We start from the raw sequence: 27,344 nt of genomic DNA, 5'->3' as shown, positions 1-27,344 counted from the left end.
CGGGGCCCCCTCCTACTTGCCCCTCCCCACCAAGAGGTCTGCCGCTGCCCAGGGAAGGGTTCATAACTCCTGCTGGCTCTGAGGTTTGCACCTGGCAGCCACATGAGCACATGAGTTCTCCTGAGGGCAGGAAGCCTGCAGCCCCCGGGGCAGGTGCAAGGCAAGCTCTATTCCCCCACCCCCTCACCTCAGGATGCCCAGGGAGGGATGCAACCCCTCCCCCCCACACACACACACAAACTGGGCACCATTTGTTCCCGCAGGGAAAGCAGAGGCCGGCATTCCCTCGGGCTCCCTGGGCCATGAGAAAGTTGGCCCACAGCGGGAGGAGTGAGGGGGCTCCCGAGGGGCTCCCTGGGAAGCCAGTCCTCACCACCAGGTCCTTCTGGCACCCCTTGGGCTTCTGCACCCCCCCAGGCTTTGGCCCGGTGCCCCAGGGCCCCCCCCCCAGGGTGCCTGTGGGGGGTGGGGCCGAGGTTGACTCATCCTCCGCGGAAGGGCACACGCGCCAATTCCCTGCTCCCTCGGCCCAGGCGAGCGCAATGATTTTCCACTGGCGCCATCTGATTGCTATTAGGGCTGCGAGAAGGGAATTCCTGGCTCCATAAACCCGCGGGGGGCCTGGTCAGATTGTGGGGGGAAGTGGGGTGCCACCTGGGTGGCCCCACGGACCTGCTGCCCAGTCTACCTCTCAGAAGTGCCCGCAGGGCCCTGTCGCTGGAGCCCTCGCCGGCCGCCCCCGCATTCCCCCGCCTCTCTGTCAGCCCCTCGGTGCCTCTGATCGTCCGGAAGGGGGGGGCCCAGCCCACCCTCTGGCCCGCACGCCTTTGTGGGAGCCCACAGAAGGCACCGAGCTAGTGGACAGCTGGGCGCGCCCTCTCCCGCGCAGCCCCGCCGAGCTGCAGGGCGCTCAGGGCGCTCGCGAGCGTAACAGCTGGACTCCTGCAGCAGTGCTCGGGCCAACATGACGTCACGGGGCAGGGAGACGAGTTCCCAGTGGGGCTCTGGGGGGGCTCCCGAGTGGGGCATTCTTTCCTGAAGCCTCATCCCGGCTCAGCCCCTCCTCCTCCTCCTCCCCTCCCCCTCCCTGCGGGGCCTGGAGCTGGGTTTGGGGCGGGTTCAGCTCCCAGAGCCGTCTTCTGTGTGCTCCGCGGCTCATCCTCTCCGAGGCAGGCAAGGGCTCGCCTCCACTCTGAGCGCGCCTTTTCCGAGGCTCCTGCCCTGCTCTGCGCTGGCCTGCTGGCCTGCTGTGGGACGGGCCGGAGGCGGGCGCCACCGAAGGAGCCACACGGGGGAGGCCCTGGAGGACCCGGACAGCTGCAGGTAGCTCCGCGGGGCCCACGGCCCAGGGGAGGGAAGCCCAAGAACGGGGCTGCAGGGCGAGGGCCAGGAGAACCAGGCAGGCACCCTGGGGACCAGGCAGCTCCCAGAAGCCACACGGCCCCACGCAGAAGCCCTGAGACCCCAGAGAGGGCTGTCACCTCCCTACGGCCTCCTGCTGCACTCCGGAGGCTCCAGGCGTCCCAGGGACATCGGGACCTTGGAGAGTCCTCCTTCCGCATGGCAGGCCCTGGCGTTCTGGCAGTTCCTGACCCCCAGGCTGTCTTCAACTTCCTGCTCTGTCCTCCTGTGGATGGGGGTCCCCCCCTCTGTCCCTCCACCACCTTCGCCAGCAGCTGTCCGAGCCTGAGCCTGGAAGGGTGGGGAGGGAACGCCCCGCGGGCAGCGGCCCAGGCGTGGTGAGGTGGCTTCCTCCCCTGCTCTCACGCACTGCGCACCCCCACACTCCCCTTTCCGTGGGTGCTGAGCCCCGGCAGCTATGGGGCCGGGCCTGGGCTGCACGTCACGGAGGGGTCAGCCTCGGCCGCCGCCACAGGAGGCTGAGAGGCTGCGTCCCACCTTCTCCCCAGCTGGAGGCTCCTGATGTGGGGCTGGTGTGGCCAGGGGGGCCGATTGTGAGATCCAGAAGGTCTTGCTCCCCCCTTTCAGTCCAGGCTGTGAGCAGGGGACTTCAGGGCCCCGGGGGGAGTGGCAGCCAGTGCTCTCAGGCCCCGCTCTATGGCAGTGGCAGTCGGGGGACAAGGAGAAGGGCTGGGAAGAGGGATTGGAGAATTGGAGTCTGAGGTTCCCACCTGAGCCTTCTGGAGGACAGTCTCACCTGGTGGCCTTGGGGCTGGCACAGGATGGGAGCTGCATGGTGGCGGGGTGGGGGTGCCAGGAGAGGAGCCGCTTCCTGAGGCCAGAGGAGGCGGACAGGTGGCTGGGGCCACCGCTGGCCTTGTGTTTTGAGGGGAGGGTCAAGAGTGAGCTGAGCGGGCTGCTTTCTTTTCTCTTTTTCTTTTTCTTTCTTTCTTTTTTTTTTTTTTTTTGTTTTCTTTACGGAAGCAAGCTCTGTCACAGGCTGGCTCCCGACCTGAGGAGCACACACACTCTCACACACACACACACTCACACGCACTGACGTGCACTCACACGTGTCCCATGCACATGTCACACACATGTCTCTTCGTGGCCCATCTGGGGTCCACTTGGCCTCTAGATCCCTGCATGAGGGCAGTAGCTTTTCAGATGGCCCATGGCCGGCAAGACGAGGGCTCAGGGACACACCAGGGGCACCTGCCTGCCCAGTCAACAGGGGTGAGCTCGGGTGGACCACACTGCACGCCCAGCCCCAGCAGGGCATGCTGGGCACGTCCCAGCAGCTGCCCCTGGGGGCGCCTGTGTAGTTGGGCGGGTAACCCTCCCAGATCAAAAGGCAGGGCTGTAGACAATCAGAACACCCCGGGGCGGGGGGGGGGGGGGGGGGGGGGGGGGGGGGGGAGGGAGGGGCCAAGCTGGGAGCCCAGGCCTAAGGGGTGGTGCATGACTAGAAAGGCCCCCGAGAAGAGTGGGTGCAGTGCAGGGGGCATACGTGGGCCCGGGAAGGATGGCGTGAGGCAGGTAGTTTTGGGGTTGCAGGCACCGGGAGAGCTGGGGCAAGCCCGTGGCAATGGGGGCACGTGGCCCGATGTGCTGGCTGGGGGGGGGGCCAAAGCTGTGCACCTCCTAGCACCTGCTCTCCGCACACGCGCACCGCACACGCGCACTGCACACGCATCGCGAACTCGCTCACTTATTCTGGTGCACAGGGCTCCCCACAGCCCCACCAGTACCCGTCCTGGGGCACCCGTGCAGCCCCCACGCTGTCGGGGCGCGGTCCAGGGTGGTGCAGTCCAATAATGTGTGTAGGGGGGAAGGGGTTGCCTCGATGAGGAGCTGATGCCCCCCCTCCGAGAACCAAGGGTAAAGAGGCCGGGGCATCCACACAGACCACCCCCCTTCCCAGCCAGCGGTGGGCGTGCCTGCCGAGGCCCGTCCTGCTCCAGGGGGCGTGGCGCCCTTGACTCCGCCCCCAGCGTGGAGCCCGGTGCTGTCCAGGGCTACTCCAGGTTGGGGGGGGGGGGGAGGGCAGAGCTCAGGTTGAGGGACAGGAGCCAATTCAAGGGGAGCTCCCCCCGCCGCGGGCAGGTGGATCAACAAGCTCTGCCCGCCAGGGCGGAGCAGCATCCGGCAGGCTCCCGCCCCCTCCCGGGCTGTCGCCCCCACAGACCTCCGCAGCGGCAGAGTCCAGCTGCCCCTCCACCGGGCGGCGGTGGCTTCCTAACTTGCTCCCTCCAACCGCTCCTGCCTCTCCTGCCTCGCAGCTGCCTCCCTACACACACCTGCGAGCTGCGGCGTGTGCGGTGGTGATGGCGTGTGCCCCTGGGCAGGCGACCTCACCTCCTTGAGCCTTGGTGCCCCCATCAAAGGGGAGGGACAATACCTGCCTCAGAGCTGGTGGCGAGGACCAAACGGGAAGATGGGCGTCCGCCGGCCGGCTCGCACTCGCACAGGGCTGGTGGTGATGGCGGAGGCCCGCAGAGCAGCCACGGTGCCTCCCGCTCTCCCGCCCCCGAGGTGGGGGGGGGCGCCGCTCTCAACCTTTCCTCCGAGGGGAGAGCCCTCGGGGCCTGCGGACGGGTCGGGGCGAGGGTGGACACTGTCGCCAGGATGTGGCCCTCTCTGCCTTCGCCAGGTGGGGCGTGCCGGCCGCCAGTGAGCTGCGAGCAGGGCCGTGAGGAATCCGAGCTCGGCCGGCCTGGAGATGGCTGGGAACTGCTCGTGGGAGGCCCACCCCTCCAACAGGAACAAGGTAAGTGCCCGCGGCGTGTGGCAGGGGCTCCGTGGCCCCGGGTGTGCGGCACGGGTGCGGTGGGCGAGCTCAGCCCAGCTCCCCCTCTAGCTCAGGACCCGCAGGCGGGCAGCAAGGCCTCCGAGCTACGCGGCACTCACTGGCTACCAGGCCCCTCGGCTGTCCAGTGTCCTCGCCAGGGCACTGGGCACCCTCGAGTCCCTTCCTGGGCCACCTCGAGGGCCTCTGTTACCACCCCAGAGTCCTTTTCATCTCTTCCCCGTGGAGATGGGGTGGTCAGCTATCCCCCACAGCCTGGCCCTGCCAGGAGGCCCTGAGGGGCTGGCTCCGAGGTGGCTCTGAGGTCACGTGCTCCACAGAGCACTGCCCGCTCAGGCTGCCCGGCCGGTGTTGCTCAAGGCCAGGTCCATTAGTCACGGTTGCCCCCGCCCCCCGTTAGCCTCAGTCACTAGCCAGGGCTGAGACTGACAACCCATCCAGCTGGCCCACCCCTTCGGCCCTACCCCGCCCTGGACCCCTACTTCCCGGAGGCCGTTGAACTCTGAAATTTCTTTCCGAATTCGGGCAACACATGCACAGGCCGGAAGGACCTCCGAGTCCGCCTCGTGCGGCCTCTTCGCCATCTGAGGAAACCGAGGCTCCCGCCCAGCTTGGGGGAGCCTGGCTGGGGTGGGCTAGGATGGCGGGCCAGAGCCGACACCTGCCCGGGCCCTGAACCCAGCCTGGCATTTCCCCTCTGTGATGGCGACCACCGGAGTGGCAGCAGCGGGGAGCAGAGATGGGCCTGAGGGGTGGGGGAGGGCGGAGCAGGCCCCGGGGCAGGCCTTTCACAGGGCGGGTCGTGCGGGGAAGGCAGCCCCACGCCCCGTGACTCACCAGGCCGCCCCCCCGACGGGCGCGGGGACGAGGACAGGATTGCACTCTTTTTCCAGCCTGGAGAGGCGCTGGGTGACCCGATCTGACTGACCCAGGCCTGGCGTAGGCCCAGGTCTCATGAATTACGAGGGGTCTGGCCCCCTGTGGAGAGGAGGCTCCTCTGTGGCCCCGAGTGCTCAAAGCCACCAACAGAGCAGGCCGAGCAGGAGAGCGAGCTAAGGGGCTTGGGGGTTGACAGAGCCCCGCCTCGAAGAGCTTGCCCTGGCCTCATAGGCTCCCCAGAGTCAGGCCAGCACCCTCCGGCCCCCGTCTGCACATTCCCCTTAACCTGGCTCGGAAGTGCCCTCCCTTCCCGGGGTGTCAGGCCCAGAGAGCCGTCCTTCAGCACCCAGCTTTCTGCCAGAGCTGGGGCCCTCTGGAAGGTGACAGAATCGTCCCGCCTCAAGAACCCTCCCGTTTGTTCTGTTTTGGAGAGTCATGAGCAATGGGAACTGGTGCCCAGCCCCGGACGGAGGGGGAGGTGGGGGGCGGGCACAGGGCCGAGGCCAGGGTCAGCCTGGGCGGTAAAGAGCCGGGATGGATTCGCGACGTCTGCCAGGGTCTGGGAAGGGGGGTGGTGACAGCGCTCCCAGCAGCCTTTGCGCTTGGGGTGAGAGGTCAGACTCCACAGCCTGGGAACGGAGTCCCAACGGTGGGTGTGTGGTGTTTGGCCCGCGCTGTGTGTTTTAAACGTGAACATTTCAAGAGCAGGGCAGTCACCACACACTCCAGGGTCCTGGCTTTTCTGGGGACGAAGGAGGGACGAGCGGGGCCACCGCAGGGCCGCTGCCCACCTGCTCAGTCGGGACGGGCTCCCGGGGGTCGGGACAGGGGCTCCCGGGGGTCGGGACAGGGGCTCCCGGGTCTGGCAAGACCGATGCACTGTGTGCTCAGACAGGTTGTTAAGACGCGGAGCGTCCCTGCAGCGCGATGGGTAGCCACGGCCACCAGCCTCTCCCCTCCCTAGAGACCCCAGGCCAGGTCCGGAAACCCGGAGGGCCACCCTGGCCCAGCGGGGACCCGCTCCGATTCCCCAGGCGTCTCCGATCCCACTACGCACCACGTCCACTGATTTTTTTCTTTTCTGGTAACTTACAAAGGATTTTATTTTTTTAATCCATATTGTCAGTCGGTGTGAAAACTTGCACACGTACAGGAAGTGTGAGAGAATAGTGCACTTTACCACAGCCCCTTTACCAGTTCGTTAATCGCTGACTTTTCTCCACGCGGACTTTCTCGCGGCGTCTCTCCCGATAGACTTTTCCTCCTCCAACTTTTGGGAGTGAACTGCAGACACCGAGCCCCTTTGTCCCCCCTCCCCCACCCCCACCCCCCAGCCTGTTTCTTCTAAGATCGAGGACGTCCTGGTCGCTCACGACCACAGTGCGTCTTCCTACCGATGGGGTCCTGTGCCCTGTGCCGAGCCCACACCCGCAGCCGCCCCCTGGTCATGCCAGGAATGCCTTTTACCGCCGCCGCCAGGCCCGCCCGCCGCAAAACCCGGGGTCACAGCGCCGCGCTGTCGGCCTGGGTCCCGAGCCCCCCTCCACCCGGAACGCTCCGCGGCGTGGGCATTTTGTGACTGACCAGTGTCCGCGCGGACACGTGGGCGGCCCAGCGCCCTTCTTAGCGACGGGTTATTGTCACGGCCCCTCCCGTGGGCCGGGCCGCTGGCTCCCGACTCCAGGCCACAGCGCAGAGGCGCCATGTGCGGCCGAGGGCATCTTCTGCTCCCGCCGGGGCCGGGTAGCTGGCCCAGAGCGGGAACGAGGACCGGCGCCCCCGGACGCAGGGCCGGGGCGGGCCTCACGGGGTGTCCTCCCTCCGCGGCCGCACAGGTGTGTCCGGGCGTGAGCGAGGCCCCCGAGCTGTACAGCCGCGGCTTCCTGACCATCGAGCAGATCGCTGCGCTGCCGCCGCCGGCCGTCGTGAACTACATCTTCCTGCTCCTCTGCCTGTGCGGCCTCGTGGGCAACGGGCTGGTGCTCTGGGTTTTCGGCTTCTCCATCAAACGGAGCCCCTTCTCCGTCTACTTCCTGCACCTGGCCAGCGCCGACGCGGGCTACCTCTTTAGCAAGGCCGTGCTGTCCGCGCTGAACGCGGGGGCCGTCCCGGGCACCTTTGCCGACTACGTCCGCGCCGTGTCCAGGATCCTGGGGCTCTGCACGTTTGTCGCCGGCGTGAGCCTCCTGCCAGCCATCAGCTCGGAGCGCTGCCTGTCCGTTGTCTTTCCCGCCTGGTACTGGCGCCGGCGGCCCAAGCGCCTGTCGGCCGTGGTGTGCGCCCTGCTCTGGACCCTGTCGCTCCTGGTCACCGGCATCCACAACTACTTCTGCGTGTTCCTGGGCCGCCAGGCCCCCGGCGCGGCCTGCAGGCACACGGACATCGCCCTGGGCGTCCTGCTCTTCCTGGTCTTCTGCCCGCTCATGGTGCTGCCCTGCCTGGCGCTCACCGCGCACGTGGAGTGCTGGGCCCGGAGGCGCCAGCGCTCCGCCAAGCTCAACCACGTCGTGCTGGCCACGGTGTCGGTCTTCCTGGTGTCCTCCATCTACCTGGGGATCGACTGGTTCCTCTTCTGGGTGTTCCGGATCCCGGCCCCCTTCCCCGAGTACGTCACCGACCTGTGCATCTGCATCAACAGCAGTGCAAAGCCCGTCATCTACTTCCTGGCCGGGAGGGACAAGTCGCAGCGGCTGTGGGAGCCGCTCAGGGTGGTCTTCCAGCGGGCCCTGCGGGACGGCGCTGAGCTGGGGGACGCCGGGGGCGGCACGCCCAACACGGTCACCATGGAGATGCAGTGCCCCTCTGGGAACGCCTCCTGAGAGGCATGCCCCTGGGGCGGGGGCGGGGGTGGAGGGCAGCCACCCCGGTGCCCCGGGTGTGTGTGGAGTGTGCTTCCCGCCATCGGGCTTCCTGTCCCCTGGGCTGGAGGCCCTGTGGGTGGCCATGAGACTGAGGAGCCACCTGCAAATAGACGCTGTGGCCCTGCCAGGCTCCCCCCAGCCACTGTCCCCCACCAGCGACCTGTTGTACAGAAGCCATCCCCAGGTGCGAGGGGCTCTCCTCGCCACAGTTCGGTCTGAAAGGGAGAGGAGAGGAGCCACCCAGCCCCGTCCGCCTCCCGCCCTTTACATCGGCTGAGAACGATGCAGTCGGCACCGTCACCAGTCAGGCCACCGACTCCCTCCCTGCCACCGGGCATCTGTTCCCACCGTCTGAGGCAGCTGCAGCGGCAGCCCCGGACGGGGTGCTGCTGTCTGGGGCTGGGCTCTGGGGCACCCGCCTCGTAGCTCAGCCTTCCTGTGGGTGACGTCCCTGCCCCCTTGATGGAGGCTGCGGTGATGTACATGGGTGTGGTTCTGGTCATGGCGAGCAGCCGGGGGCGGGAAGGACTTTCGGCCAGCTGGGGTAGCTCACTCTCGTTTCTGACTCCATGCCAGCCAGCCCTGGCACCCCTTGGAGCATGCGGTGTGTCCCAGCTGCTGTCTGCCTGGTCCCTGGCTGTCTGTAGACCACCCAGGCAGCCTCTGGGCTCCAGCCCCCACCCCAAAGTGGGCACTGGCTCTGCCTGGCCACCCCAGCCCGCCGGCAAGCACGGTGGCCCAGCGTAGCCAAAGGAAATTTTATGAAACAATAAATGTACATCAATAAACGTTTTATATCTTACTGCTTCTGTCCTGGCTGTGGTCTGGTGCCCTCACTACGGACGCTCTCAGGCAACTGGACGCCCGACAGGCAGCCTTTCCGTGCCAACCCCCAAAACCTCTGTCCCCCAGCTCCTGTGCCTGTGCTCCTGCAGATCTGTCCTCACCTCTCTCGGTGGGGCACCCCGGAGTGCGTGTTGGTGAGTCAGCCGCGCCCCTCTCTGCTGGCTGGCCCCAGCGCCCTCCCACCCGGGCCCCCTGCTCCCCCCTGGAGCCCCAGTCTTGTCGCACCAACTAGAGCCGAGCCCTGTGCTGGCTGCCACAGCCCCTGCCTGTGGGAGCACAGTGCGTCCACACGGAGGCCCCCTGGGGTGGGCTGGGGGGCTGCACCTGTGCCTGCTACTCCCCATCCAGAACTCTGTCCCAAACTCCCGGAGGCCAGACTGGCCCCCTTCGCCCAGCCCCTCCCTGCTCCTCGGCACAGGCTGGAGATGCCCCCCTTGGGCTGGACAGCGTCCTGACTGCCCCCTCGCCTCCCATCAGCCCCATCTAGGGCTCCCGGTGTCTAGCCTGGGCCCCCGGCCCCTCTGGGGACACCCTGGAGGAAGCTGCTCACTGCGCAGGCCCGCGGGGAGGCCGCCCTCCTCTCCAGAGTGCAGGGAGCGGGCAGGGAGGGCCCCTGTGCCAGCTCTGGGCAGGAGGGGCAGCTGATGGGCGGACAGCCCAGCCCAGCCCAGCGAGGGAGTGGCACGGCCTGGGGCCGGCAGCTGCCACGGACCTGGCCGGCTCTGTCCGGCCCTGGCGGCTCCAGCGCCGGGGCTGCAGCCCCACCTCAGGCAGACTGCCTCCCTGAGGACCGGCCCCCAGGAAGCCCGACCCGTCCCTGCTGGCCACTCCGGGCCACTGCTCCCGAGCACCTCGTTCCAACAGTCCCGGCGGCGCCTCCCAGCTCGGGCACGGCTCTGTGGAGGGCCGGACCCCCACGTGGTTCTAAGAGCTTCACTGACCAAGGTGGGTGCTGCCCACAGCACCTGAGCGAACCTCCCCACTCTCTGCTCACCCCTCCGCATGCCACTCAGAGATTCCAGAAGAGCAGAGCTGGCAGCCACCACACCTGACGCCGCTGGGGACTCCGAGAAGCCAGGCGGAGGCCTGAGAACACGCATGGGGGCGGGGCGGGAACCGCCCCCCAACAGCTTCCATTACCTTCCTCACAGGAGGAGCTGTGCCCGGGCCCGAAGGAGCACCCCTAGACCCCAGTCCTGTGCCTACTGGGGAGCTGCCCCCCCCCCGCCACACCCACACACACACAGCTTGGAGGGACCTCTCTGACGAGGCTTAGAACCCGGCCGGGCAGGAGGGCGGGCAGCCCTCACCCAGCACCAGGGCCCGAAGGTGAGGAAAAGGCTGGGCTCCTGCAAACACACACCTGCCCTCTCGGGCACCGGGCCTGGGGGGTGGGGGCGAACTCCAGGAATCGGGCCTCTCCCAGCCTGTAAACTCTTCTCATGAGCAGTCTCGGCAGCCTGGCTGGGGGGCGAGCCTGCCTCTGCCCACCACCCACCGTCCCGGGGAGATTCGGGCACCTCATGCCCGCACCCTGGCCCACCTCAGTCCTGCGCTAATGGATGGGGAGGAGGGGGGGACGGCTTCGTGCACCGGCCCACGCGCAGATCCCCTGAGGGTCGCAGCAGGGCATGCCCACCGCAGCCCGAGGGCCCCCAGACCAGCCCGTTGGACTCCGCACTCAGCCGAGACCACAGGGACGGCTCGATTCAGGTCTCGGCATCGGAAGTGAGGGTGGGACGGGGACATGTGGTCACCAGGCGGCCCAGTAAATGGCCCGAACGCGGATGCCCCTTCCTGCCTTCATGGTCCATCTGCCGCAGGGAAGCGGAACGCCTCCCTGGCACCCGCCCGCCCTCCCGAGTCCCCTGCCGGCCGTGGTTTCCAGATGGCTGGGGTTCGGCACCACACGCCAGATCTGGCAGACGCACAGGTCGGTTCACAACCCGCAGCCCAGAGGGTCCCTTCCAGCCAGGGACCAAGGGCTTCATCTGGAAGGCGGGACGGGGAGACGGTGCATGTGCGGTGCAGACTCTCGAGACCCGGGGAAATGTGCCCGTGACACGTGGTGACAAGGCCCGGAAGCGATGCGCACACGTCACCGAGCCCGGCCCGAGCCGGGGCAGCCGAGGATGCCGGCGCCAAACCTCGCACGTCGAGCCGGCGGGGGCTGGAGGAGACGACAGGGCGCGGCCCCCAGGCCTGGACTCGCGGGGGGCTCTGCTCCGCGGCTCGGCGGGCCAGCGCCGGAGGGGCTGACGGCGCGGGCTGGGCTGTTTTTGTTTTATTTTTTAATCTTTGTGACTGGCTTAATCACAGTCTAATAATTTATATACAGTAAAATGCACCCGTTTGGTATGTAGTTCAGTGATCTTTGGCATATGTCAATACACGGAATGTTTCCATCAACGCCACCCCCCAATTTCATAGTGAACCCAGGACATCCGGCCCCTCACTCCGGCCCTGAATTTAGTCTAGCTGGGGGGAGTGTAGATGGGGGTGGGGAGAGCAGGGGGATCTATAGAGGGTAAGGGTCGTAGGTGAGGGGTGGGGCGTGGGTGGGAGGTGGGGAGTATATGTGGGGGTGGGGTGGAGGCAAGGGGGATTTAGAGGATGTGGGTGAGAGGTGAGGGCTTAGGTGGGAGGTGGGGGTGTGTGTGAGGGGTAAGGTGGAGTGGGGTTGGGGGTGTAGATGAGGAGTAGGGGGCACACATGTGTTCAGGGGAATTCACCAACTGGCAAACCCAGGAGTTCCCAAGTGAGCGTGGCTTCACACCTCGCTGGCCCGGGGGCCTCGGACGGTGTCCCCAGTTTCTTCTTCCCATTTCCTGTTTCCCATCTCCACTGTGTCTGTGTTGCAACGAGCGAACTCAATGGCAGGGTCTCGGTTTACACTCCGCGAACTCAGCGATCCCAGGGGAAAGAGAGCGTCCCTTCCCTGGTAACTCGGGCAGAAGTCCCCCGGAAGACGCTTGCTGGCTGGCTGAGCCTCACGCCCTGCCCCGGAGCAGGGCAGGGACCAGGGAGTGAGAAGACGGCCTCGCCTAACCCCGCCAGGCTGAGAGAGGGAAGGGGCGAGCCCCTGAGCCACCACGGTGGGGTGGCATGAGCAGGAGACGCCGGCAGGCGGAGCGGCCACCCGAGGCCACATTCCTCAGACATTCCACCGCCCACACACCCACGTGACCTCCAAACGCTCCCACGCCAAACCCATAGCTGCACTGTTTACAGCAGGACATGTGCTGCCCTCTCTGCACACCCCCCCCCAGAAGAGGGACAACCCCGAGTCCGTTCCAGGGACTGCCCCCCAGCACCGAGCCCGGGACGTGGGGGCCGTTGGCCTCTCCCTCCATCAGACCCAGAGACACTTCCTCCAGGACTCCCCGCCCTACGGCCAGTCGCTGGCCACTCCCGAGGCACGCGATTCCCAGAGGACAAGACGAAGGGAACAACAATGATTTTTTTGTAAACCCCATTTGGAAAGAGGGACGCACAGCACAGCAGTACCCGCCTAAGGCGCGCCCTGAGCTCGGCGGGCACAGGACTGGCAGGAGGGAGGTTCCTGATCAGCCAATCGGTGAGGGCCCGGCACCCGCGCTGGCCCCCAGGACGCCCCTCCTGCTGTGCGCAGCCCTGTGGGATCCCAGCCCCTGGAGTGTGGGCTGGGCCGGGTTGCTTGCTCCTGACCAACAGGACGGAGTGAAGATGATTAGAATGCGTGAGACTGTGACTTCTCGCTCGCTGGCAGGCTGTCTCTCCCCCTGGACGGCTTGAACGAAGCAAGCCACCGTGGTGCGAGCTGCCATCCTGGAGAGAACACGTGGCAAGGAGCGGAGGGCAGCTCCCGGCTGACCGCCGACGGGGACCTGAGCCTCTCCGTCAGATAGTCGGCAAGGGTTTGGCTTCACGGGCTTCCGCTTCTTTGCTTTGGCTCGGGAGCCAGGCACCAAACCGGATCCCAGCCGAGTCGCGGCCCTCGGGTCTAAACCGTAGTCCAGGGGGTTCTCTCGGACTCCGTCCTCCTGCGAGCCTCAGCCCAATGGCCCCCCTGAGACCTGAGGGCAATGATAACAAGTGCCCTGGGAGCAGGAAGCAGAGCTGATCTGCCTCCTGATGCGGAAAGTGTGTCCCCATGTCATTGCACCAGGACCCAGCGAGGGCGCCCAGCGGGCGGGGTCCGCAGCACGGCTTTGCCTCCTCCAGGTCTGGGCTTCCCCATCGGTCAGTGTTCTTGGTGGCAAGTGACAGGATCACCATGGAAACACACACACACTCACACAGGTGTGAACGGGCTACCTGTACCCGGGGATCCCGTCCGTCCGTTACTCAGTCATCGAGAAACGTGAGTGTGTGACCGTGCCGGGCACTGGTCTAGGCGTGGGACGCACGAGGACATGAGAAGTCCTGCCTTTCGGAAGCCCACGTGCCCTTGGGCAGTCTGACCGTGTCTCTTGGGTCCGAGGTCCTGCATTTCCCTCCTGGCTCATTCTCAGGCTGATCTCGCCTCCTGGAGGCAAGACGTCCCCCTCGGCCCCAGCTCAGCGAGCCCGAAATAAAAACTTACGGTAGCCCAAGCTGTTCCTATAAAATCAGGATGCCCACGTCCCCCGGGGCTGGCCACGAGCACAGTGGAACCTCCCTGTCCTCAGTCCTTTCCGATAGTAATGTTGACCTGGGGTTGGTCACAGCGCCAACGACCGAGGTCCCACCTTCTCTTCCTTCAATCAGATTTCCTCCCGAAGCTGACGTCCAGTCCCCCACACTGTTCCTCCCTCGTCCCTGGGAGAGGGCAGTGAGAATTAACACGACACTTCGAGGAGCCTCACACATCGGTCACCCAAGGCCTGTGGCCAGGTGCAGCGGCTTGCCCCGCATGCCAGGTGATACAGGTGTGATGTCGGCCTCCACCCTGCCCTGGAGGGGACCTGGTTTTATCCGGATTCTTCCCTTACCGGGCAGCAAAGTGGGCTCTACCAGTGGAAGGAAGGTCCCCACCCAGGGCCGAAATGATGCCCCTCCCCCACACTAGCCTGGCGTGGCATTTGCATCATCTCCTGACTCTTAGCGGAGCTGAGGGAGGCCAGGGAGGGCGTCCGAGCAGTTCAGTGAGGACTTGGACGCTCAGAGCGGTCACCTAAACGGCACGGTCCCCACCCAGCGAGCGGCAGAGCTCGAACTGGAAATAAGGTCCTGGACGCGGTCTAACTTCTCGTTTACCACTCACATCCTTCAGAATGAGACTATTTGGGTATCTCGGCTACGTCATTTCTTTAAATCTTTAAAGTACAAGGCGAAATGGCCAACATGATCTTACTAGTGGGAAATGACACCTTTCCGTAAGTCTTCAGCGGAGCAGACGAAAATTCAGACAAGGCTTTAGCGGACCGGAGCTCAGACTAAAGCCAACTCGATACGAGTCTATGTCAAGCAACCGTCCACCAAGTCCTTGCGGAACGCGTGCTCCGTGCAGGCAGGCATCGTGCTCGGGACACGGAGGACACGGAGAGGGGTCGGGTCAGACGCAGGCCTGCTGTGGGCGTCGCGCTGCAAGCAACGTGTCATCTGGGCGACTGAGTGAGGCCAGGCGGTGGGACGGGGGGCCGGGGCATCTGGGGCACGCGGCGCAGCACCTAGCCCCGGGGGCACAGGCCACGCTTCCTGAGCCCCCGCTGCGTGCCAGCAGGACCTGAGTCGGGGTGGCGGGACAGGTCTCACCACGGCGGAGAAGCCGGGCCTGACCACCGCGTGGTCCACGGTTACGCGGCGTATGCGCCGTTTGCTTTTATTACGAAATAGTCACAGTCCGCCAGTTCCTTCCAGCCGGTGCGTCAGCCAGCTCGAGCGGCCGTCACTGACACCGTGGACTGGGGCCTCAACAGGGGACATCTCTTTGTCCCTGTGCTGGACGCCAGACGTCCGTTCGGTTCACGGCGAGGGCTGGCCTCTCGGCTTCGGGGGGCCACCTTCTCACCGCGTCCTCACGTGGCGGAGGGGGGTGGGGCACGTCCTCCTCTGTCTCTTTGTAAAAGGACACTCATCCTCCTGGGGCAGGCCCCACTCTATGACTCCATTAACCTAATTCTCTCCCTATAGGCCCCATTTCCAAATGAAGTCGCGTCGGGGGTGGGAGCTTCAGCAGGTGAAGTCGAGAGGGACACACCCAGGGCGTAGCAGCTGGGACGAGGGCGCCACTCTGTTTAAACCCCCCAAATCCCTCTTCCCTTTCCTCGATCCCGGCCGTCGACCTCTCTTCTATGGTCACTGGAAAGAGGATGCTTAAGAAAGGGGAGTGTCATCTGCCCACCTCACGCCCAGCCTCCACGGCCGGATCCTCCAGCTCCCAGCCGGCGCCTGCCGCCGCCCGGCGGGTCCCCTCGCTGCTCGCCCACCCCAGGGCCCCCTGCCGTACCTGCGCCTCATTCCTGTGCCGTCTGTACCCCCGTCTCTGCTGTCACTCCCACCCACACAGAGGCACGCGGCGATGTCCTTCTTGAAAACAAGTCACGCCTCTGCCGCCATGTCTCCCCCCGCCCCCATCACAACCCGCTCGTCCAGGTCGCTGCCCAGCCTGGCTCCACAGCCGGCTCCTCGGTGCATTTGGGGGTCTCTGCCGCTGAACGCGGCCCCTTGGTGGGGGGGTCTCCTGGAAACACCCCACCTAAAACACCGGCCCCTCCCACCCCGGCGCTCTGCCCACTTTTCCTGCACCGTTGGAAGGTCACATGCCAGCCCCTCAGCAGCCCACCTGGGAGCAGCCACGCCGGAAGCCGCCTTCTCCCTGCTTGCCGGCCACCTCCCACGTCTCCGGGGCGGGGGACCGCGAGTCTGTCTTCTTGTCCCGAGTATCCCAGGACATGGAGCAGCACTGGGCCAGTCTGTCCTCGGTCCACATTTGCGGGCAGGTGCCCAGGAAGACACCCAGGTGTCTGAGGGCCCCCAGGGCCCTGGCCCCGAGCAGGCAAGGGCAAGCTGTGCGTCCCCACCCTCCCCACTCGGCCCGTGTCCTCCCTTCTGGGGGTGCTGCCCAAACGCTCCTTGCTCTGGCCTTTGAGTGGATGTGCGTTCGCCGAGCCCGGTGGCTGGTGGCGTCAGAGGCAAGGTCCCTCAGCTAGGGAGGGCCGGGGAACACGGGTCTGAGCCCCAGGGAGCTCAGTCCCCCTCAGCGGGTCCCCTTCACCTGGCCTCTCCCAGTGGCCCGCCAACCTCAGCACCTCCCGGCCCCCCCCACCCCGAGTCCCTACCTTGACAGTCCCCAGGGGGCGGTAGCGGGTAATTGTGTCTAATTGTGTCTGTTGTGGTCATTGCTGTGGACGTGCTATGTGCACGTGGCCATGTACACAGGTACGTGTACATCGTGTATGCGTGTGTGTATGCACACGTGTATGTGGTGTTTATACAAGTATTTGTCTATGTGTACATATGCTGTGTGTATGTTATGTGTACATATGTATGTGTGCTATTGTGAGTGTGCGTGTGCTGTGGGTATGTGCTATGTTATATGTGAATATATATGTGCTATATGTTGCACATATGTACACATGCTATTATATGTGCATATTGCTATGTGTATGCTATATGTATATACTCGTGTGTACATATGCATATATGTTACACATGTGTGTGTGCTATATATATAGGGCAGGACTTATCTGGGACATAGTATAAGTTTGATAAATATTATTTAACTTTGTGTCAAACCTAAAGGACTTCTGATTGTAGCCACAGGGCAACAATGGAGGTTGGAAGAAAAGAAACAATAGAGATCTAAAAAGCATGCAGTTCTCAAAATACGAACGTCTGGCAAACTGATGAAAGAAAAGGAGCAAAGGGCACAGACGAAAAATGGGAGACAGGATTGAGGTTTTAAAAATTGTAAGAGAACACTATGTAAAGTATAGCAATAAACGTGAAAACAGAAAGCAAGGACAATTTTCTAGAAAAATAATATGACCTCCTCTAATTCAAGAAGAGACTGAAAATCTGAACAGACCTAAAACATTAAATAAATTGGAGTTGTAGGGTTTTCTCAGAGCCATGCATATCCATTAACACATAAAAATTACCAGACCAGATGGTTTTACCTTCTGCCAAACCTTCAAAGAAAGATAATCCTTACATGATACAAATTGTTCTAGAGGATACAGAAAAGGAGCAATCTCTCCAAGTTATTTTATGAAGCCAGGATAACCCTACAGCTTTGAAATAAAAACAAAGCACTGGAACACAAAATTATGGTCCAATTTCACCTATAAACATGGATGAAAAAATTTTAAATAAAATCGAAGCACCTCGGCAGGGGGAAAGAGAGCAAATTAGAAACGGATTATCCTAGAAATATAAAAGTGAATAAACACCAGAAAACCTATCATTATATATTTAGCACAAAAATAGACTAAGGGAAGAAAAAAAAAGAGAAACTGATTAAGTAGATGCAGAAGAAAACATGAAAAATTTTATCATTCGTTTATGATAAAAACTCTCAAAAAACTAGAAAGGGAACAATCATGCCTTGATAGAAAAAAATAAAAATAAGACCACAAGGCTAGAACAAATATCACATCGGGGCTGAGTCTTAGAACCAGGATCCGGCGCAGGATCATTCCCAGGCTCAGGCTCAGGCTCTGGCCGAGGCTCTGGCGAAGCCTTGGATCCAGCTCAGGCCTGGGCTAAGGCCCGGGCTCAGGCCCAGGCCCAGACTCAGGCCCAGGCTCAAAACCACCCTACGGCCCAGGCTCTGGCCCAAGCTCCGGCCCGGGCTCAGACTTAACCCCTGGCCCAGGCTCAGGCCCAGACCCAGGCTCCGGCCAAAGCTCCGACCCGGGCTCTGGTCCAGGTGCAAACCCAGTCTCCAGCCCAAGCTCCGGCCCAGGCTCCAGCCCAGGCTCTGGCACGGCTCAGGCTCAGACCCAGGCCCGGGCTCCGGCCCAGAGCCAGGCTCCGGTCAAGGCACCGGCCCGAGGTCAGACTTGGCTTCGGGCCCAGGCTCCAGCCCAGGCTCCAGCACAGGCTCTAGCTCGGCCCCAAGGCCCAGGCTCGAGCCCAGGCTCCGGACCTGGCTCAGGCTCGGCCCCAGGCTCAGACCAGGCTCGAGCCCAGACTCAGGCCCAGGCTCCAGCCCGGACTCAGACTTAACCCCTGGCCCAGGCTCAGGCCCAGACCCATGCTCCGGCCAAGGCTCCGACCCGGGCTCTGGCCCAGGCGCAAACCCAGTCTCCGGCCCAGGCTCCGGCCCAGGTTCCAGCCCGGGCTCAGGCTCAGACCCAGGCCCAGGCTCTGACCCGGGCTCTGGCCCAGGCCCCTACCCGGGCACCAGCTCAAGTCCAGGCCCAGGCTCAGGCCAAGACCCAGGTTCCGGCCCTGGCTCCGGCCAAGGCTTAGGCTCAGGTTCAGACCCAGGCCCAAACTCAGGCCCAGGCTCAGGCTCAGGCTCCGACCCAGGTTCCGGCCCGAGCTCCGGCCCGGGGTCCGGCCCGGGCTCAAGCTCAGCCCCAGGCCCAGGCACCGGCCCAGGGCCAGGCTCCCGTCACTGCACTAGCCCGAGCTCAGGCTTGGCCCCAGCCCGGGCTCCGGCCCAGGCACCGACCTGGGTCAGGCCCAGGCTCAGACCCAAGCCCAGGCTCCGGCCAAGGCTTCTGCCCTGGCCCAGGTGAGGCTCCGACCGAGCTCCAGCCCAGGCTCCGGCCCGGGCTCCAACCCAGGCTAAAGCTCAGCCCCAGGCCCAGGCTCCGGCCCAGGGCAGGCTCCGGTCAACGCACCGGCCCGAGCTCAGGCTCGGCCACAGGCCCGGGCTCCGGCCATGGCTCCGGCTCAGGCCCAGGCCCAGGCTCTGGCCCAGGGCCAGACTCCGGGCAAGGCACCGGTCCGAGCTCGGGCTCAGCCCCAGGCCCGGGCTCCGGCCCAGGCTCTGGCCCAGCTTCAGGCCCAGGCTCAGACCCAAGACCAGACTCCGGCCCAGGCTCCAGCCCCGGCTCTGGCACGGCTCAGGCTCAGCCCCAGGCCCAAACTCAGGCCCAGGCTCAGGCTCAGGCTCCGACCCAGGTACTGGCCCGAGCTCCGGCCTGGGCTCCGGCTCGGGCTCAAGCTCAGCCCCAGGCCCAGGCACCGGCCCGGGTCAGGACAAGGCTCAGACCCAAGCCCAGGCTCCGGCCGAGGCTTCTGCCCTGGCCCAGGTCAGGCTCCGTCCCAGGCTCTGGCCCTGGCTCAGGCTCAGCCCAGGGCCAGGCTCCGGTTAACGCACCGGCCTGAGCTGAGGCTCGGCCCCGGGCCCGGGCTCCGGCCCAGGCTCCGGCCCAGGTTCAGGCCCAGGCTCAGATCCAAGCCCAGGCTCCGGCCCAGGCTCCGGCCCAGGTTCCGGCCCAGGCTCCGGCCCAGGCTCAGCCCCAGACCCGGGCTCCGGCCCAGGGCCAGGCTCCGGTTAACGCACCGGCCCGAGCTCGGGCTCAGCCCCAGGCCCGGGCTCCGGCCATGGCTCAGGCTCAGCCCTAGGCCCGGGCTCTGGACCAGGCTCCAGACAGGCTCTGGCCCGGCTCAGGCTCGGCCCCAGGCTCAGGCTCTGGCCCAGCTCCACCCCATGCCCTGGCCAGGGCTCAGGCTCAGCCCCTGGTCAGGGCTTAGGCCCGGGCTCAGACCCAGGCTCCGGCCCAGTCTCAGACCCAGGATCCGACCCAGGTCCAGCTCGGGCTCAGGCTCAGGCCCAGGCCCAGGCCCAAGTTCTAGCCCATGCCCGGGCTCCGGCCCCGGCTCCGGGCCAGCTCCAGGCCCAGGCCCAAGCTCTAGCCCGGGCTCAGGCTCAGGCTCCGGCGCAGGATCCAGCCCAGGCCCAGGCTCCAGCCCAGGGCCAGGTTCCGGTCAAGGCACCGGCCCGAGCTCAGGCTCATCTCCAGGCCCGGGCTCCGGCCCCGGCTCCGGGCCAGCTCCAGGCCCAGGCTCAGACACGAGACCAGGCTCCGGCCCAGGCTCCAGCCCAGGCTCTGGCACGGCTCAGGCTCAGACCCAGGCCCGGGCTCCGGCCCAGAGCCAGGCTCCGGTCAAGGCACCGGCCCGAGCTCAGGCTCGGCCCCAGGCCCGGGCTCCGGCCCAGGGTCGGGCCATGGCCCAGGCTCAGACCTAGGCCCAGGCTCCAGTAAAGGCTCCAGCCCGGGCTCAGGCTCAGCCCAGGTCAGGGCTTAGGCCCGGGCTCCAACCTAGGCTCCGGCCCAGGCTCCGGCCCAGGCTCCGGCAGTCTCAGACCCAGGCTCTGACCCATGTCCAGCTCTGGCTCAGGCTCAGGCCCAGGCCCAGGCCCGAGCTCTAGCCCATGCCCAGGCTCAGGCCCGGGCCCAGGCTCACCCCAGGCCTAGTCTCCGGCCCAGGGCCAGGCTCCGGTCAAGGCACCGGCCCGAGCTCAGGTCCAGGCTCAGACCCAAGCCCAGGCTCCGGCCCAGGCTGCGGCACGGCTCAGGCTCGGCCCCAGGACCAGGCTCAGGCCCAGGCACAGGCCCATACCCAGGTTCCAGCCCCAGACCCGGGCTCTGGCCCAGGTTCCAGCCCAGGCTCCAGCCCGGCTCAGGCTCGGCCCCAGGCTCAGGCTCTGGCCCAGCTCCGGCCCATGCCCTGGCCAGGGCTCAGGCTCAGCCCCTGGTCAGGGCTTAGGCCCGGGCTCAGACCCAGGCTCCGGCCCAGTCTCAGACCCAGGCTCCGACCCAGGTCCAGTCTCAGGCTCCGGCCCAGGTTCTGGCCCAGTCTCCGGCCCTGGCTCAGGCTCAAGCCCAGGCCCAGGCTCCACCCCAGGCCTCAGCCCGGGCTCAGGCTCAGCCCCAGGCCCGGGCTCTGGACCAGGCTCCAGCCCAGGCTCCGGCCAGGGCTCAGGCTCCCCCTAGGCCCATGCTCCGGCCCAGGGTGAGGCCCCGGCCCAGGCTTAGACCTAGGCCCAGGCTCCGGTAAAGGCTCCAGCCGGGCTCAAGCTCAGCCCCAGGTCAGGGCTTAGGCCCGGGCTCAGACCCAGGCTCAGGCCCAAGCTCGGGCCCTGGCTCAGGTCCAGGCCTGGGCTCCGGCCCGGGCTCCGGCTCAGGGCCAGGCTCCGGTTAACGCACCGGCCCGAGCTGAGGCTCGGCCCTGGGCCTGGGCTCGGGCCTAGGCTCCGGCCCAGGTTCAGGCCCTGGCTCAGACCCAAGCCCTGGCTCCGGCCGAGGCTCTAGCCCAGGCTCTGGCACGGCTCAGGCTCGGTCCCAGGCCCAGGCTCCAGCCCAGGGCCAGGCTCCAGTCAAGGCACCGGCCTGAGCTCAGACTCAGCCCAAGGCCCAGGCTCCGGCCCAGGCTCAGTCTCAGCCCCAGGCCCGGGCTCAGGCCCAGGCCCGGGCTCAGGCCCAGGGTCCGGCGAAGGCTCCGGCCTTGGACCGGCCAAGGCTCAGGCCCCGGCTCAGGCCCAGGCACCGGCCCAGGCTCAGGCTCAGGCTCCGGCCCCGGTACTGGCCCAGGCCCCGGCATGCACACACAGACACCTGAGCAGCCACCTCCGGCTGGCACATGTCAATGGCATTGGTGGGGCTCAAATTGTTCCCACTCTAGCTTGTTCCAGTTCATTCCTCTTCTGTCAGAACACTGGGCACAGCGCAGCCTGTGGAGGCCGTAGCCCACCGCCGGGATGTGCCACACAGGCAGCCTCGACCAGTAGCAGATGCGATGGGGTTTCTTCGTGTCCCACTTTGCTAAGCTCGGCACCGTCACCCCGAACCCCAGAGCTCCCCCTTGGACAGCAAGCTCCCTGGCCCCTCAGTCTCCGGGGGGCAGGGGACCAGGGAGCACGGCTGCATTCCCGAGGACCCCTCTGACCGCTGTGTTGAAACAGCTCGTGGGGCCGAGGCTGGAAGCCAGAGGAACGGTGTGCCAGCTGGGGCCCGGCCGGAGCACAGGAGGCGGCAGGGGGCCCTTCACACCAAGTGTCGGACCCCGAACACCAGTTGCGAAGAGCAGCCACGTCGGGGCGGCCCCCCCGCCCCCCGCCCCGAGCCCTGGGACAACATGAAGGGACACATGGGGTTTCCGGAACCTAGGAGCCCACAGGCCTCTGAGGAGGGGGTGCCGTGCGGCCTTGAAGGTGAGAGGCTGGTTCCAGAAGCACCGAAAGCAGCCAGCGACGGGAGCAGCCACTGCTGGTGTGACACCCAGGGACATGAAGGGACAGGCCCCCCGCGCCTCTCCCCCCCTGCCTGGGAGCAGGCGGAGCGTGCCAGCCCAGCAAGGCGGAAAGAAGGGGGGTGGCTTTGGAGCAGAAAGAGGTGATGCCGCCAGCCAGCGATCCCGAGGCGAAGAGCGAGGTGACCGTGAGGAGGCCGTGCTGGGACCCAGGGGGCATGGCCACTGCAGCAGGACAAGGAGTCTCGGTTGGATTCGGAGCGCGTTTTGAAGGCAGAGTTGAGAGGGGCTCCTGGCCGATTGGGGGGCGGGGCGGTGGGGGAGGGAGAGGTGTACAGATCCGGAAGGGTTTAGGGGTGGGCGACCTGGAAGGGGCGGCCAGGGTGGCCGGAACAGACGACCAACAAGTGGGCAGCTTCGAACAGCAGCAAGGCATCCACCTGTGGTTCTGAAGCTGAAGCCCGCAACCCAGGTGTCCCGGGGCCGTGCTCCCTCTGAAGTCTCCGGGGTGCGGGGGGCGCCCCTCCTGCCTCTTCCAGCTCCCCGGGCTCCCGGCGCTCCCACACTGGAGGCTTCACCCCTTCAGCCCCTGCCTCATCTTCACGTGGCCTCCTCTTCTCGTGTGTCTGTCCGTCTTCTAAGCACACCTGCCTCTGGATTCGGGGCCCACCTGGACAGCGCAGGATGCTCTCACCGTGAGGTCCTTAACCACACCTCCACAGGCCCTTTATCCAAACAGGGCCATGTTCGTGGGTTCTGGGTATTAGCACACGGACATACTTCTGGGGCCGGCGCTCAGCCCACACCGAGGGGCAGGCCAGGCGCTGATCTGGGCTTGAGATGCTGCTTAGAGCAGAGTGGAGAGGTGAGCGGGCTTCCGACTGCAGCTGTGGGGAGATGTCAAAGCAGAGGACAAGCACGGAGGGCCACGAGGCTGGGGGAGGGACCCGGGCGCCGCTTCCCGGAAGCAGAGCCCGCCGGGACTCGGGTGCCTGTGGTTCGTGGGGAGAGGCCGCTCAGGGGCAGAGTGAGGGAGGTGGGCTGGGCTCGGAAAGACAAGCGCCAGGGCAACTTGCGCCAGAGTCGTCCACCGTGAAACGAGCGGCCACCGTGGAGCCCCGGAGTCCCGCTGGGCTCTGTCCCGGTCCCTGAGCCCAGACGCCAGGAGCAGCCCAGAGCTCCAGGGACATGTGTTTTGCAGCCACAGCAACGGCAACAGCCACTTTTTCCTCTGATGACTAGGAAAGACCCACCCCAGCACCTAGTTGCACAATGTGACCCTGGCTCCGGTCCCACCTCTGAACTGGCCCTATTTGGCCCCGCTACCCACAGGAAAAGCACCCCGCACCTTGCCTGAGCAGGAGCCCCACAGGCCCACAGCGTCCACGCCTCCGACGGCCCTATTTCTGTCTGTTTTCCAGAACGTGAGGATGTTTACCCTCCTTTCCGACAAGGCCCATATTTTCGAAACTTTTTCCATTGCTCACAGTGCTGCCGAGTTGCTGGGTCAGAGATGGGAGCGTTGCGCTCTGAGCAAAACGTGCGATGTCATCCTGACCAGCGGTCTCGGGTCTGTGCCTCCCTGATGGGGGGCTGAGGGGCACCCCAGTGGGGCCCGCTCCTCCCACTGTTCCGCCTGTGGTGGCCAGTCCTTGCTTTGGCCTGGAAGACACTGTGTCTGCATGGTGGGTCCATTGCCGGCCAAGCGCCCTGCTCAGCAGCCTGCCGGCCCCCACAGGGAGGCGGCTGCCCCATGCATTGCACAGTGCTGGCATCCTGGCTGAGACTTGCTAGGGCTTGGCCCCACCAGTCTAGACGCTGGACATTGGGAAGAGACGTCACTGTGAGCTGCAAGCTGGACAGGGCATAAACGGGACCAGGACACCAAGAAAGTCCTTCACTTGCTAAAGAGGGTGAACCGGAAATTTCCAGCAGCAGCTGCGTGGTGCAACCGAGCCCAGGCACCCTCTGCCCCCACCCACGACCGCCACCTGTCCAGGGCCACCGGCAGCCTCCGCAGCATCTCTGTGCAAATTAGAAGCTGGCAGCCCTTCTGAGTGGTCACAGCCCGTGCATGTGACTTGATGGGCAGGGCACAAGGGGCGCTGCAACCCCAACTTGCTCCCAAAAAGCCCGCTGCACAGCCTCCCGCTGGGGCTGGCTTCTGTCCGCCCCCCGGAGGTGGTCAGGACCCCCCGACTGGTGACGTTCTCCACCTTGGGGCTGAGGACTAAGGCGACTGGCATCACCACCTGAGGCCGGTGCGGGCATTGTGCATGACAGGACACGGAGGGGCACGAGGAATCCTGGGGCGGGGTGGCAGGGGTCCGTCTCCCTGGGTCCTGAGAGCTCCATCTCGCTTCGTGAACCGGATCCGAGCGCGGCACTCACTTCGGGTTTGGAGCGGACCCTGAACCAGGGCTTTCCAGGGTTTTGGTCACATACCTCCATCAACAACATATACAAAAGCGATACGAGTGGGATTCACCCTAGGAATTCAAGGTTGGTTTAACGTGCAAAAATCAATTCCCATGATATACTTTATTAATAAAGGACAAACCCCTCCTGGTCTTCCCAATAGGCTCAGAAAAAGCAAGCATAGGATGACGTCTCAAACCTATTCGTGATTTATAAAAAACAAAAAATGGGTAAATAAATGAAAACGCTCAATACACTAAGGCCGGAAGAGAACTTCCTCAACCTGATACCCGCAAACAGGACCGAGGGGCCTTTGTGGGGGTGAAGGGTCACCCGACCCTCCACGTCCCCGAGAACATGCCGAGTTGACCCCCGGCCGTGGTGAATTTTTTGGTATGATAAGCACACTCAATAAAACTGCAGGAGAAAAGCCACTGGCAGTGAGCCAAGCGCGGGTCCCAGGGGAAAGGGGGAGCCTCATTGCCGAAAGGGGGGAGCAACGGATCGAAGTCATTCCCGGACCGGACGACCCGTCTTGGCATAATTAAAAATACACTCGCCCTGACGAGAGGCCTGCACGCTCCCTCCGCTCCTCCTCCAGGGGAAGAAGTTTCCAGACCAAATAAGGCTGCGGCCTCTGCAACGCTCCTGGCACCGAACACAACTCCTTATACGTGCCCGGTCCTCGCGCGGTGCCCATCGGCCCCTGATCCCTCGGGGCGACGCTCCAAACAAACCCAGATAAACACGGAGACACGGAGCAGCAGGGCTGGCCCGGCCGCTGTGCCCCGGCGAGTGTGAGCTGTCACTCAGAGCCCGATGCCCACACGGGGGGCGGGGAGGGCAGGGCTGCCCAAACCAGCAACTTCTGCCGGCAGCAGCCGACCGGCTCCGGGGCCCTGGGCGCCCTGGCCTTGGCCTTGCGCACCACGAGGGCCATTGTCCCGCCGTCACTGTGGCTTTGCGAGGCAACGAGGACGGCAGCATCTGAGCACCGAGGGGCCAGGTGGCGCTCACGTGGCCTGGTGGTGTCTCATGCATTTCACGTCCCTGGCAACCCCGTGAGCTAAGTCCTGTTACTCCTCTCTAGTTTACAGATGAGGAAATCGAGGCACAAGGCCGCGCTGGGGACGAACCCCAGGGCTGAAGCCGGGGCTCCATTCTGGCCCCTGCTCTGGCGTCTCCACTGCGGAGAGAGGGCACAGCCGCCCCCAGCCGCTCCTGCAGGGGGCGCTGCAGCCTGCAGGTCGCCGGCGACCACCCCTGCTGACGGGAGGACGTGGGGTTTGGGACTTTTTTTCCTTTTTTGGGGGGGAGGGGGGTTCCGCATCCAGGCCAAACTGCAGGTGTTTTTCAAACCACCAGCTACAAACATTTTCCTAACAAGGTTTCTCTGGAGGACCAGTGGAAACTTTCGTGGTTGCCATGGTGAGCTGACACTTTAACGATGTGTCAAAGCTGGCTGCCGTGGTCAGTGGCGGAGGCGTGAGCGCTCCACGCCGGGGCGGGCGGGCGAACACCGCGCCAAGGGCCACCATGGCGCCCTCCGGCCCGGACCCAGGCCCTGCCGACACACCGCGCCTCCCGCCGCTCGTCCCGTGGGCTTCTCAGCACTGCCGGCCGGTGACGCTGTTCCCGTGCCCGTTACAGATGAGCAGACCAACTCGGCGCACGGAAGGGGCTCGCTAAAGCCACATTCCACAGAGCCGGCATCAGACGCAGGGCTTCCAATTCTAGACGCTTCCATCGCCCCAGCTCACGCTGTATTGCCTGCCTTCCTCCACTTTGAGCAATTCCAGGCAGAAGGGCCCGCGGGATGAGTGCGGGCATGAGGGGGGGCCTGCTCTTTCTCTAACAGGGAGGGGGCGCCGACCGGGCCCCCCCTCCGTGCTGAGACCGGGCATGCCCAATGAGATAGACAGTTGCGGGTACAACTGGACCAACCAAGACCCTCTTAGCTGCAGAGACAGAACCCCGAGGCAGAGGCTCTTCAGTTAAAAAGGGGGATTTATTAGTTCAGGACGCTGGGGCAGCGGGGTGGAGGGCCGGTGTGGCCGGATCCAGGGGCTCACACGGTGTGACCTGGGGACTCCCCCACGCGCGATCTGGCTCTATTTCTCTCTGTTTCTGTGCTGGCCCCTCTCTCTCGCAGGCTGGCTTCGTCGGGAAGGCAGGGCCCTCAGGGCGCTGTGCGCCCCCAGTGGGAGAGCCAGCAAGCTCCCTCCAGCACCTCGCAGAGACCCCAGGGTGGAAGGCTGATGGGCCCTGCCTGGATTCTGGCCTGTGCCTGCGCCCAGCTGGCTGTGGCCAGGCGAGAGCGGTCCCTGACTGCCCTGGCCGAGGGCACACAGGCTGCCTGTGGCCAGGGAGCAGGGCTTGTTGCCACGGAGACAGACGAAGCGCAGCTCGGCAGGCAAACCGCAGCCAGTGGGCACCCAGAACCGCGAGATGCCGCCTCGAACGCAGACGCCGAGCCGCGCTGCCGTCACCTGCCGACCCCTAGCCGAGGCCGCGGGTCCCCGAAGGAGCGGGAACAGCGCTGACCGACCGTCGGCGACGCTCTGGGCCCTGCTGCACGCGCCCCGGCCTCTGCGCTGGCGCACGTCGCCGCCTGGGCCCTTCCCGGGGGCGCTTCTCGCGCGAGGCCACGGGCCCCCGCCCCTTCCTGGACAAGTCAGGCCTCGAGTCCCTTGCCAGGGCAAGCCGGGACGGTGTCCGAGCAAGCAGGACAAGGGGCCACAACGGCACAGAGTGGACCTCAGGCCTGGGCAGTGACAGGGGCCCCACGACGGGTGGCCCAGCACTGGCACGAACAGCACAGGGGAAAGGTGCGGGCCGGGCACGGGGGGCGCGGGGCCGAGGGAGTTGGAGCCAAAAACCCGGACGCCCTGAAGCCCACCCTGGGGGCCGCAGGTGAGCAGGTGCGAGGCCCATGAGGGGTCACCGGGCACAGCGAGAGGGGCTGGGTCTGACCTTGGCTGACAGGGGGAGACGGAGAGAGCCACAGCCGACCCCCA

At 65.2% G+C, this 27,344-nt stretch overlaps 1 protein-coding gene across 1 annotated transcript; it reads left to right on the top strand.

The window, feature by feature from the left end:
• The first annotated feature begins 599 nt into the window (after nt 1-599).
• On the top strand, nt 600-8,752 carry LOC107503425 (mas-related G-protein coupled receptor member F). Its single transcript, XM_016131716.2, has 3 exons — nt 600-1,323; nt 4,055-4,171; nt 6,925-8,752. The coding sequence occupies exons 2-3, from the start codon at nt 4,124-4,126 to the stop codon at nt 7,906-7,908; spliced, it is 1,032 nt and encodes a 343-aa protein (XP_015987202.2). The 5' UTR covers nt 600-1,323; nt 4,055-4,123; the 3' UTR covers nt 7,909-8,752.
• The last annotated feature ends 18,592 nt before the right edge of the window (nt 8,753-27,344 follow it).

Source organism: Rousettus aegyptiacus, unplaced genomic scaffold, assembly GCF_014176215.1.
Source record: "Rousettus aegyptiacus isolate mRouAeg1 unplaced genomic scaffold, mRouAeg1.p scaffold_m13_p_5, whole genome shotgun sequence".
NCBI classification, from domain to species: domain Eukaryota; kingdom Metazoa; phylum Chordata; class Mammalia; order Chiroptera; family Pteropodidae; genus Rousettus; species Rousettus aegyptiacus.
Note: the sequence above shows the minus strand (reverse complement) of the source record. Positions and strands in the feature narration are given on the sequence as shown.